This window comes from Notolepis coatsorum (genome assembly GCF_963971535.1).
Source record: "Notolepis coatsorum genome assembly, chromosome: 19".
Lineage (NCBI taxonomy): Eukaryota > Metazoa > Chordata > Actinopteri > Aulopiformes > Paralepididae > Notolepis > Notolepis coatsorum.
The window spans coordinates 17510279-17522952 of NC_140183.1; the positions used below are offsets into that span (position 1 = coordinate 17510279).

Sequence of the window (12674 nt, forward strand, 5' to 3'; positions counted from 1 at the left end):
AGATTACCAGACGACTGCTCTACCTCCCAAGCCGCGGTCTCATTTGATTACTGTAATCACACCAAGGTATCAAAACAATTTCCCACGACGACATTAGGCTTGATGATGAGACATGATTTTGTAATCTTTTTTTTTACACAAAATGTTTTGCCTCATTGTTTGCATTTTGTGCCTCATTGTTTGCATTTTGTGCCTCATTGTTTGCATTTTGTTCCTCATTGTTTGCATTTTGTATTTTGTGCCTCATTGTTTGCATTTTGTTCCTCATTGTTTGCATTTTGTGCCTCATTGTTTGCATTTTGTATTTTGTACCTCATTGTTTGCATTTTGTTCCTCATTGTTTGCATTTTGTACCTCATTGTTTGCATTTTGTACCTCATTGTTTGCATTTTGTACCTCATTGTTTGCATTTTGTACCTCATTGTTTGCATTTTGTTTTTTTATTATTATAATGCAGGACCTCTTTAGGGGGGGTCTTTATTCGGCATGCAACGAACTGGACATGCAATTGGAGCGGCACACACACACACACCGCGATACACACACACACATGCATTGTCTTTTTCTCAGTCGCCGATGCGATTGAGTCTCTGCGCCTAACCCACCCCGTCGTCCTTCCCCCCCATGGGCAGCCGGAGAAAGATAGGGCGTCAACGTGAGCCGCGCCCCGGGGACCAATCCAAGTGCTCCTGTCCGTCTTCGTCAAGGACGCCACAGCGTTAGCGATCTGTTGTTGTGCATGTTTTTCCATTGGGTTCATCTTATCGCGGGGGAAACCCTTGCGAGCACGGGGAGAACATGCAAACTCCACACAGAAAGGCCCGGGAGACACCCCACATTTTGTATTTTGTACCTCATTGTTTGCATTTTGTACTTAACACATTGGACGCCAGAGGGTGCTACGGTCATTGGGCCGTTGTCTGCCATCGATTTGTTCAATGGAGAGAATCCCGTGTTTGCGAGTGCTTAAACTATATGAAATATTATAGCTATGGATCTAATAACGTTGTCGATTGTCAGCAGTGTTGGGCAAGTTACTTTTAAAAAGTAACTAGTTACAGTTACTAGTTACTTCTTCCAAAAAGTAACTAAATTACTTACTCAGTTACAAATGATAAAAGTAACTAGTTACTTCAGAAAGTAACTATTGCGTTACTTTCAAGTAATTTTTTTACATAAACAACATACACAAATCTAAACTATTTTAATGTTGCTGTGGGACAAAGTGAGACTAGCCTCCAATCAAATGCCATGTATGTAGATATTATAATTACTATGTTTAGTGGATCATACAAATACAAACACAATAGATGTTTTGGTACTTTTGATATGTATTGCCCCTCAACAGGCCACACCTGGGCAACATTAAATTATGCTTGTTAAGCACTATACCAAAAATAACAAATATATACTGATTGATTGAACATTTTAATTAACAGATTGCAGAATGGGTACAGTACAGTACAGCTCAATACACACAATTGTTAAGGGGATGCAGACCAGAGAAAGACTTTCGTCTTGTTTACATCAGGGTCCCCCCATTTTCAATTCATGACATTTATGACATAGACAACATACAGATATAAGAATCTAATCTAATCATCTAAACCAGGGGTCAGGAACCTTTTTGACTGGGAGAGCCATAAAAGCCAAATATTTCTAAATATATTTCATTGAGAGCCATATAGTATTTTTAACGTATAATAAATTAAATATGTCTTACTTTTAATGCGACTTCTGGTGCTGCATGGTTTTGCTGATGGCCTTGTAATCTGGTTCATACGTGCTGAGGTTGAGCTTCATGCAGGCGTTGAGGCTTCCATCAGTTAAACGTGAGCGTAGGTTGGTCTTAATGTTCCTCATATGCGAGAATGACTGCCCATATGCATATGTAGAGCCAAACATGGTCAATACGGCAATACTCACGCTGCATTGTGTGGTATGTCACAGGAAGCTCGTTCCAAGTTTTAAGAATCAGCTGGTCTTCAGGTTGAAGATTTTTAATTTCTGTCCACTTGTGTTCCCTCGCCAGCTCTGCTCGCTATATCTTCAGCTACAGATACTATTAGCTGTATCTTCAAAACTAATTTCTGGGGGAGCTCCAGTAGCTCACCACGTACCGCGAGTGCTATTTCAGCGCCGTGGACAACCGTGCTCGTCACGGATCTGGGGTTGAGCGCGTTCGAATCCCGGACGGCAGCCATGCCTTTCCCAGAGTGTCTTCCCCCCCATCTGAACCCTTTCAGCCTGCTTCTGTCGGTCGAACTTGACCAAGTATAAATGCGATGAAAAAAGCGATAAACGCTAAAAGAACCAGCTGACTGGTCAAAGTTTAAAAAAAAAAAATAAAATTCTGTTTACTTTAAAATGACACAGTATTATTAAGAAATATCACAAGTATTAAAAAAAAAAAAAAAAAAACGTTTTTTTTTTTTTAATTTCTGGGAGCCATATGCTGTCACCAGAAGAGCCATATATGGCTCGCGAGCCATAGGTTCCCGACCCCTGATCTAAACTAATCTAATCATGACATTTAAGACATGCATGACATATATATATATATATATCTGAGCACCTGAAGACTGTGCTATTAAACCAGGAAGTGCAGCACTGTTGATAAGGCTGTAGCCTCCACTACGGTATAGTGCCCTGCGCTGCAACACAACTATAACAAGAGCGAACAAATAACGCTCATTGACTGCTCGCTTGTGTTGTTCGTTGGATTAGTTTTGGATTATTTGGGCTCGCCAAACAAACTATCAAAACGCTCATGGACCCGCGGTGTGTCGTTGACTGAGTCGATTGTGTTGTGCTGTGTGTCAGACCCTGGATGCTTTCGAAACACCCGCCCACCTCTACCTCTGATTGGCTTACCATGACATTTTACTCAACCTCAGCCAATCGTGCACTGTCCACTAACCAAGGAAAAAAAGTATTGCTTCTCGGCGCAGAGAACTGTCTGATGAAAAAAACAACTTCAATGATTATTCAATCATAGTAACGTGCCGCATTTTTTGGCAGTAACGGTAACGGCGTTATTAAGATTGGAAGAGTAATCCGTTAGATTACTCGTTACTGAAAAAACTAACGCCGTTAGTAACGCTGTTACTTATAACGCCGTTATTCCCATCACTGATTGTCAGTGAGTTTATTCTGGTCAACATGCAAAAAACAGATTGTTTTTTCATCCGTAAATTTCCGCTTTATACCGTGTTGAATTAGGGCTGGGCGATATAACGATAACGATAAATATCGCGATATATTTTAATAATCGATATCGAATATCGAAATAAAAAAAGAATCGAAAAATCGTTTTTTTTTATTTTTTATTTTTTTATTTTTTTTACCTGCAACAGGGCAGTTTTAAAACCAGAGACAGTGGACAGACTTGTCTTTCTTGCCTGCAACTTAAAGTAATGGCTTTGCTTGTCCAAATGACAATACTGACCAAATTCAGATTTCTTTTTCTCTTGTCCATTTATTTTGTTTGCTTTCTAATTTAAAATACATTTTGAAACCGTCTGTACACAGTAGGCTATGTGTGCTAGCAGAACTAGACTCCAGTCATGAGTCACGGTGCACATGTGCGGTGGTTTGTCCACCAAAAAAGCGCCAAAAGATCGAAAATAAACTAGCAGAGCCAGAACTGTTCAACTCCTCTGGAGCCACAGCCAGCAGAGAAGCCGGTTTACTTTAGCTTTTAAACCAGCTGCAGCCTGAGAACTGGAGTGTGAGGGGATGTAACACTAAAGATGGCGGCAATGACAAAGAATTGCTGCAAAATAAACATACATCTGTTGTTAAAAAAAAAAAAAAAAAAAAAAAAAAAAAATACTTATAACAATTCGATAATTATCGATATCGAGAAATAAAATAAAATTATCATATCGTTATCGCGATATGATTTTTTTCCATATCGCCCAGCCCTATGTTGAATGTGAGTATAGTTTGGGTGATTCTGAGTCATCCCAGGAAGACGCGAAAATAGCCCTTTAGTGAAATCCAGTCATCACGTTGTAATTCTTCGCCTGATTATCGAATCTTCCTGAAATCAACGCTAGATTATCATTATTATGTCTCCTCATGCACACATGAAATGGGGCTTGGAGCGGGGCGCAGAATGGGTTAATGTTGTACTTTAGTTTGTATATTGTATATTTTGTATAGTGTTTGGACTTTATTATTTTTATTCTTTTACTGTATGAAGCACATTCTCAGGAGGCTCATACAGAACCAAGCATTTCATTGTAACATACTTTAAACATGACAAATAAAACAGAAGTTGGTAGAAGTTGTCCGTCCCCTCACCTCCCGCCTCTCACCTCCCCCGCCTCACCTCCCGTCTCTCCCCCCCGCCTCACCTCCCGTCTCTCCCCCCCGCCTCACCTCCCGTCTCTCTCCCCGGGCTGGCAGCTGCAGTCGGGGTCGGAGTCGCCCGTCTCGGCGTAGTCCTTGTAGAAGGTGGACAGACAGACTTGGCTGCGCTGCACCAGAGTGCCACCAGGGGGCATGAAGGGGGGCGGCGTGGAGGTGTCCCGCGGCCCCACGGGAGGCTTCCGGGAGCCGGGGTCACAGGAGCCGTTGGTCCCTGTGTTGCGGAGGACAGCTTGTCGGGACAGGTTGACCTCTGTGGCAGGGACGGGGGGAGACAGGTCATCAGAATCCAAAAGGTCAGAGTAGTTTTACACATACAAGGAATTTCATTTGGTCGTTTGGTGCGACATTAACGGAGTCGGATGGACAATTACGGTAGAATATAATAAAAGGTAGAATGAGATCAAATGGAATATAAACTAAATTAAAATAGAAGTAGAATAGAATTATAAAATAAAATAGGCCAGGGCTGTACAATTGTACATGATGTGGTCGAGTATATACACTAATTAGAATAAAAAGGGTTGTGCAATTGATTAGTAATGTGCAAAAAGAATGAACAGTCAAGTATGAAGAGTGTATATATACAAATATATAGTCCAGTAATGGTGTGTTAGAGAGCAAGGTTACTACTATGATTAACTAAAACTAATGCTAACTTAAAGAGGTCGTTCAGATTTTAGGAACCCTAGCATTATTTCTTACTCACCAATGATGTCCTTTCTCAGCACAATCCATGCTGTTCCTCATATTAGCTCCAGATGGTTGGCCACAGACCAACGCCAGGCCAATGGGGTCGAGCTCCTGTCTGTACAAGCTGACTGATGCTCACTGACGTCTACTTTGTGTGCAGAGTAAGGTTCAGTGAGCTTCCGTCAGCTCGGAAGCTTGTGGCTAAGGATTCAAGGATTCTACCAATCGACACCATCATTGGTAAGCAGGAGAAAGGGCTAGAATTCTCCCTTTAAATATCCAATCAAGATGTATTTTACCCTCAAAATGCTCTATATTGAATAACAATTTGTATAAATATGTTTGTCCACGTGTTCAATAAACTACTGAAAATAGCTTCACAGCATCTCTACACCTTTACCCTCATTGAGATGCAATGATCTATGAATGCAAATTGCCAACAAGCACTAGGGCTGGGCGATATAACGATAACGATAATTATCGCGATATATTTTAATAAAAAAAAAAAATCGGAAAAAGAAATCGCATATTTTCTATTTATTTTTTACCTGCAACAGGGCAGTTTTAAAACCAGAGACAGTGGACAGACTTGTCTTTCTTGCCTGCAACTTAAAGTAATGGCTTTGCTTGTCCAAATGACAATACTGACCAAATTGAGATTTATTTTTCTCTTGTCCATTTATTTTGTTTGCTTTCTAATTTAAAATACAGTTTGAAACCGTCTGTACACAGTAGGCTGTGTGTGCTAACAGAGCTAGTCTCCAGTCATGAGTCACGGTGCACATGTGCAGTGGTTTGTCCACCAAAAAAGCGCCAAAAGATAGAAAAGAAACTAGCAGAGCCAGAACTGTTCAACTCCCCTGGAGCCACAGCCAGCAGAGAAGCCGGTTTACTTTCGCTTTCAAACCAGCTGCAGCCTGAGAACTGGAGTGTGAGGGGCTGTAACACTAAAAATGGCGGCAACGACAAAGAATTGCTGCAAAATAAACATACATCTGTTGTTTAATTAAAAAATTAAATAGAGTGATATGATATTGTTATCGATATTGTTATCGCAATATCATTTTTGGCCATATCGCCCAGCCCTAACAAGCACCCATTGATATTGACCAGGAATTCAAACTCAGCTTTCTGTGTAGCTGAAGCTAAAGGTGGCAGGTTACCAAATATTGGACCTATTAGTGACATCACACATTCAACTACAGAGAAGCTCTCCCTCTCCAGGGGAAGGGACTGAAACGTTCTGCACAAATAACAATCTGTATCCTCAAAGTTATGCCTCCAAGAGGAGTAACCATGAAAACTAATCTATAAACTTAAACTAGGATGAATAAGGAGTATAATGGCGTTCTCCTTTATTCTTCTCCGTTTTCCTTCCTTTAATTCACCTTTTGTCAAAGCTGGTTTTCATTGAGAAATAAATGGGTTAGGCCATTGATAAACGTGTGGTAATGAGTGCGCTTGTGTACACTGGGAGGTGCAGCTAATCACTAATAAAGTCTGTCATGTCTTGCTCAAGGACAATTCGACACGCTGCCGGAATCTAACTACCGTAATTTTCTGACTATAAGCCGCGGCTTTTCCCCCCATTTTTCGACCCTGCGGCTTATATAACGGTGCGGCTAATCTATGGATTTGTACAGCTAACTGGGCGCGCTCAGCTCTGTGACCGTCAGATCAGACTCGTAAATCTGCTGCAGCAGTGCACGCCTTGCCCCTCCTCCTGCCCCTCACAGACCCACGTCAACAAACCCTTATGGCAAGAGTCGAGTGCATGAGCAGCTCAGAGCTCCTATTTCAACATAACTGAAGCATTAAACAAAATGACCCAGTCGACTATTCACTTTAGTTTAATACATGAGGCATTGTCTAATGTTATCTAGCTGGCTAGCTACTGATAGCTCCTGATATCAACGTCTGATATCATCAGTTTGGCATTCGATTTCGCAGGTGCTGGCTAGCGTTGGCTAACTAGCTATCGTTCTGTGAGCTAACGTTAGTACCTACCTAGTGTTGGCTAACTAGCTATCGTTCCGTGAGCTAACGTTAGTACCTACCTAGTGTTGGCAAACTAGCTATCGTTCCGTGAGCTAACGTTAGTACCTACCTAGTGTTGGCTAACTATCTATCGCTCCGTGAGCTAACGTTAGTACCTACCTAGTGTTGGCTAACTAGCTATCGTTCCGTGAGCTAACGTTAGTACCTACCTAGTGTTGGCTAACTAGCTATCATTCTGTGAGCTAACGTTAGTACCTACCTAGTGTTGGCTAACTAGCTATCGTTCCGTGAGCTAACGTTAGTACCTACCTAGTGTTGGCTAACTAGCTATCGTTCCGTGAGCTAACGTTAGTACCTACCTAGTATTGGCTAACTAGCTATAGTTCCGTGAGCTAACGTTAGTACTAGGGGTGCACGATATTGATTTTTTGACCCCAATATCGATACCGATAACTTTCTGCTCCTATATATATTGTATTATTATTTTAAAAATGTGTATTCCTGTAGTTTTGACTAACCAGATTTATCATGACATGAGCGTTACTACTATGAACAAAACAAAGCCAAGACAACCGTTTTGACTCTTCAAATAAAGTGACCATATTTATTTTTCCAAATAAATATAATTTGAATCACAAAATTCACAATCCGTCAATAACTTGTAAACATAAGGTTTATCACTCAGTGATGTAAAAATAAAATAAAGGCCTCTAGAACTGTTGCAAATCTTTGCATAAACATGGGATTCAAATTCAAGACTGGCAGGTAAAATCGGACAGTCAGATATGTCTCTATGTAAACAAAGTATACAAACTGAAAAAGTGCATTCCTCACAGTATCAAAAACAAATAAATAAGCTACTGAAACAAGTTCCACACAGTAACAAACAGTCATTTTACAGAACAAAGGATTAATTATATTACTTATAATAATCCATATAAATGACAGTGAGTGAACCCTTTTTTCCACTAAACTACTAAAGCATTGAGGTTTCAAACTTTCAATTGTTTTCGTTTTTTTCTCAAAGAGAGAGAGATGGAGAGAGAGAGAGAGAGGGGGAGAGAGAGACAGATAGATTCACGTTTGACCCTGTATTGTTATTTTTTTGATAAGTCTTCTACTGGTCGGATCAGTGGGAATTATGTACCTGGGCTCTAAATGATGAAGTAGCCGACAGAATCCTTTGTCTTCAACGAGGGAAAAGGGCTGGTCGTCAAGTGCCATCATTTCTGTGATCAAGTTAGAGATCGCTTGAGCCCTTGGGTCATTTCTGTCAAACGTCTTTAATTTTGCAAACGCCTCGTCAATAGGTACAAGCCCCGCCGGTTCCTTTGCAGCTGGCTTTGGATTAGCTTAGCCTTTAGTTGCTCGGCGGCGTCGTAGGCTTTTAATACACCATCGTAGCGGTGGTGATGTTTCAGGTGACTTATTATGTTGGATGTGTTATAGCTTGTTGCCCTTTTCCCTCCTCGTGGAACTTCTGCATTTGTTACAAATAGCAAGCAAACTGTTTTCCTCTGAAACTTTAAAAAGTCCCACACTACCGACGCCATGTTTTTTTTTTACTATACGCGCTGCTTCTGAAAGTTACGTGACTACGTCACAGCCAGGCATGAGAAAGGGAGCGCTGGATTTGTGAAAAACTCGCTCGTCCTAAACCACAGTACTGGCAAAACGGGAGGAGCCTACAGTAAAAACAAACGCCCTTCATCCCAATCCACCCACACCGCATTTTTTTTACCAAAAAATATATTATATATTATCAGAGCTATCAATAATTTTATCGGGTTTATCGGGATGACGTCATAATTGCCGATAATTATCGTGCATCCCTAGTTAGTACCTACCTAGTGTTGGCTAACTAGCTATCGTTCCGTGAGCTAACGTTAGTACCTACCTAGTGTTGGCTAACTAGCTATCGTTCCGTGAGCTAACGTTAGTACCTAGCTACCGTTACTGTTTAAACAAAAATGTTAATAAATGGGAGCTTCCTCAAACAGCCATCTCTTTCCCGACAATCCCCTCTGTGCACAAACCCTTACATATGGTAATTAAACATTAAAACACCGGCGGCTTATAGTCCAGTGCGGCTTATATATGTACACATCATTCAATTTAGCTGCTGCGGCTTATATTCAGGTGCGCCTTATAGTCCGACAATTACGGTAGGAACCTTCTGAGCCGCTGGCGCCCCTTGTAGACGTCACATGGTGGGGTGGGCTTCCCACTCTCCAAGACAGTTATAGGGAAACCACAAAGACAATTGTCTGAGTTGTATGTACTTCGGAATAGGGACAAGGCTCAGCAAATATTGTCGGATCCTTTGCATCCCCTTCATGGTGAGTTTAACATGCTTCCATCTGGAAGGCGCTATAGAGTTCCTCATTAAACATATTTAAGAAGTCCTTCATCCCACATGCCATTGCCATGAATTCTTAGATTTTAATTTTAACCATGGTACTGGTTAGGTACCTGAAGCTCTGTCCCTGTTTTTGTTTCTCTTTTTGCCTATGTACAGTATTGGGCTGTTTTCTTTTTTTTGTGCTGTGACATGTGGTGTTTGTATTGTGTTGTCTTGTGGATTGCAACCATGGTGAAGCCAAAGACAAATTTCCATGAAAGTGGACAAATAAAAATATCTATCTATCTATCTATCTATCTATCTATCTATCTATCTATCTATCTATCTATCTATACCAAGCGTTGCAGGGCCACGGCTAAGAGAATAGCCAAAGATTCCAAAGTCACCGAAACTGCCGCCTCTTTGCACTGCTGCGGTCAGGCAAGCGCTAGTCTCATGGCCGGCACAGAGAGACTCAGAAGGAGCTTCTATCCCCAGGCCATCAGGATACTCAATGACTCTTACGTAACATCAACCCATCCATCTACACTCATTGCACACATCCACACGCACACTCACTTTAAACAAACACTCATCTTAACACTCACTTTAGACATTTTAACACTACTGTACATCATATTTATCTATTTATTAAAGATATTTTCACCACATCCATACCTCATTTGCACATTGCCTTAAAAAATAAAAATAAAATAAAAATGTTTACCTCATTGTCTGCATTTTTACTTAATTGTACTTAGGTTGTACTTTAGTTTGTATATTGTATAGTGCTATTCCTCTTTTACTTACTGTATGAAGCACATTCTCAGGGGCTCATACAGAACCAAGCATTTCACCGTAATGTACATGTACTTTATACGAGACTTTATGGTCGCTGTTGACACAGAGGATCAAACCAGCCTGCCATCTTTCACTCACTGTCAGTGGAGGCTTTCATGCTGTTCAAGCTGTTGCTCTTCACCAGGGGGCCTGTCAGAGATTCGTGGCTGGAGCTTTCACTCAGGCCACTCCAGCTGGACTGACGAATCAGACTTGAGTGAAGGCGGGGCCTTAGGCAACCATCCATTGTGACATCTGAGGAAAACCAAAACCACACAAAACCCCCAAAAAAGTCACGTCTAGTCAAGTAGTTCAAGCTTAGTATTGAATGTAAATATTACTTTTATAAAACGAGTGTCATGATTTGCCAATAGGGTGAGAGAATGTCACTTGAAGGCGGGACGTTTCTGTTTGAAGATAATTCAAATCAGCTCAATATGATTATATTATGTATTATGGAATTTTGGAACAAGTGAAATGATAAGATTTTAAGACTCAATACAAGATGAAATTATTATTTATTTCAGTCTACCCGTTCAAAAGACACTTGATATGCCTGACTTCCTTTAAAATGACTGTAGAAAGCAATGTACTGTATAATGTGCTCATGGCGGCTATAGTAGAGATGTAGGAGGTCACTTTTAAAGGAACACACCAACATTGTGGGAAATGCGTTTACCGTCTTCTCCAGAGTCAGACAAGAAGATAGATACCAAATTCCTCTCGGTGCGTTCAGTAGAAAGCTATCCGGCTGCAAGCTAGCCTAGCTTAACACAATTTAATAGAAGCGTACACGTACCACTAGCCTAGCTTAAAACTCCGGGAGAGGTGTTTTTGGCCAACAGCTAGGCTAGCTGGTCTGCATCTGCTTCCATTCATTTGTGCTAAGCTAGGCTACCTTGCAGCTGGACGCACAGATTGGAAATATTTTTCTCCCATCCCCCAATTTAGTTGTTATGCTAATTACCTTCCTGGTCTTTGCACTGCCCGACTGTCAGTCTGGGGAGGGTGTAGACCAGTGTTCGGCAATAGGCGGCCCGCGGGCCGAAATTGGCCCACCAGCAATAATATCTGGCCAGTCGCATTATTGTGATATATATACATATATATATGAGACAGAATAGGCTAGGCTATATAGTTAAGCTATAATGTCCAAACAGAGAAAATACCACCACCTAAAGAATGCGTATTATACTTTGTTTTATCCATGTTGAGAGTGAATAACAGGTAGGCTATAGGCAGCGAGGTGCAATGTAGCGCTTGCTCAACATGAATAAAGTTGGTGGACAGCGCCTGGTGCTGAAATACCAAACAAGCAGTGTGGTATGGTATGAAATTAAAACATCCAGTTCAGTAAGTCATTAAAATGTTATCTTTACTTATATACGACTGTGACGGCACCACACATGTGAACAGTAACAATGTAATCAAACTGACGTCAAATCAGAGCAAAAAAAGCTGAATCCGCTTCAAGAAGACGCTCTACATTAGGTACGAATAAGAATTACAATGAGACATTGGAAATGGAAATGCTAGAAATGGTCACACGGACTGGGAGAAGAGAACCAATGGAAAATTCCTATAGTTTCTCAATAGTCCAGTCCGCTCCACAGAGCGGGCCGTCAGACAGACGCTGGTTGCGCGAAATATAGGATAGACCGATAGAGAGAGGCGCTTGTCTCTGGTTTTATAATAAAATGGCAAAAAGACAAAGGTATAGTGTTCAGTGCAAACATGTATTATATATAATAATTGAAAGTAGAAAAAACTGCTTGTTTACAGTTTATTATGCCATCTATGCAACGCGTTTATTTTTATCAATTTTCTGCCTCTGCCACAAATGTATGTCTTAGTTTTATAAGGTGGTCTGTCTGAGTACAAAAATAAATCACTATCAATTTATTAAATTAGCCATTGTTTTTGGTTCTGGCCCACCATATAATGGCTTGGAAAAAACTTGGCCCGAGGCCAAACTTAATTGCCGACCCCTGGTGTAGACTATCACATGCCTCCTCCGATACATGTGGAGTCTCCAGCCGCTTCTTTTCACCTGACAGCGAGGAGTTTCACTGGGAGAGCGTAACACGTGTGGAGGTTCACGTAGATCCATATGAAATCCGCGTTCACGGAATCGTGGACGGAATTGACCAATAAAAATGGAATCAACTGCAAAAAGGGGAATATTGCAGAATTTGGCCTAATCTGGACTGAAATTCCGTTTTTGGGTGGAACGTTTGGTGCAAAGCAAACATGACCGGGGAGGCGGGGACGCTACAGCGTGTTACACACAACACGCAGCAGTGTCCAGGCGTCTGGCTGCTTTTATGTTAACGTCGTCAAGAAGCTAAGAAATTCCGCAATAAGCCCTAAATTCAGAGCAGAGCAGTATCCTAATGACTTTTATGCCTCCGGCGATAATGTGTTTTGG

The 12674-nt window shown here is 41.2% G+C and overlaps 1 protein-coding gene across 1 annotated transcript in view; it reads right to left on the bottom strand.

Moving 5' to 3' along the window:
* dennd4b (DENN/MADD domain containing 4B) overlaps positions 1-12674 on the bottom strand; it is a gene marked incomplete at its 5' end in the record, with an annotated part of 93422 nt that overhangs the window by 33047 nt on the left and 47701 nt on the right. Inside the window, 2 exons of the mRNA XM_084336825.1 lie at positions 4387-4627; positions 10346-10501. Of these exons, the coding sequence (XP_084192951.1) occupies positions 4387-4627; positions 10346-10501 (397 nt within the window). The remainder of the gene's footprint in view (positions 1-4386; positions 4628-10345; positions 10502-12674) is intronic.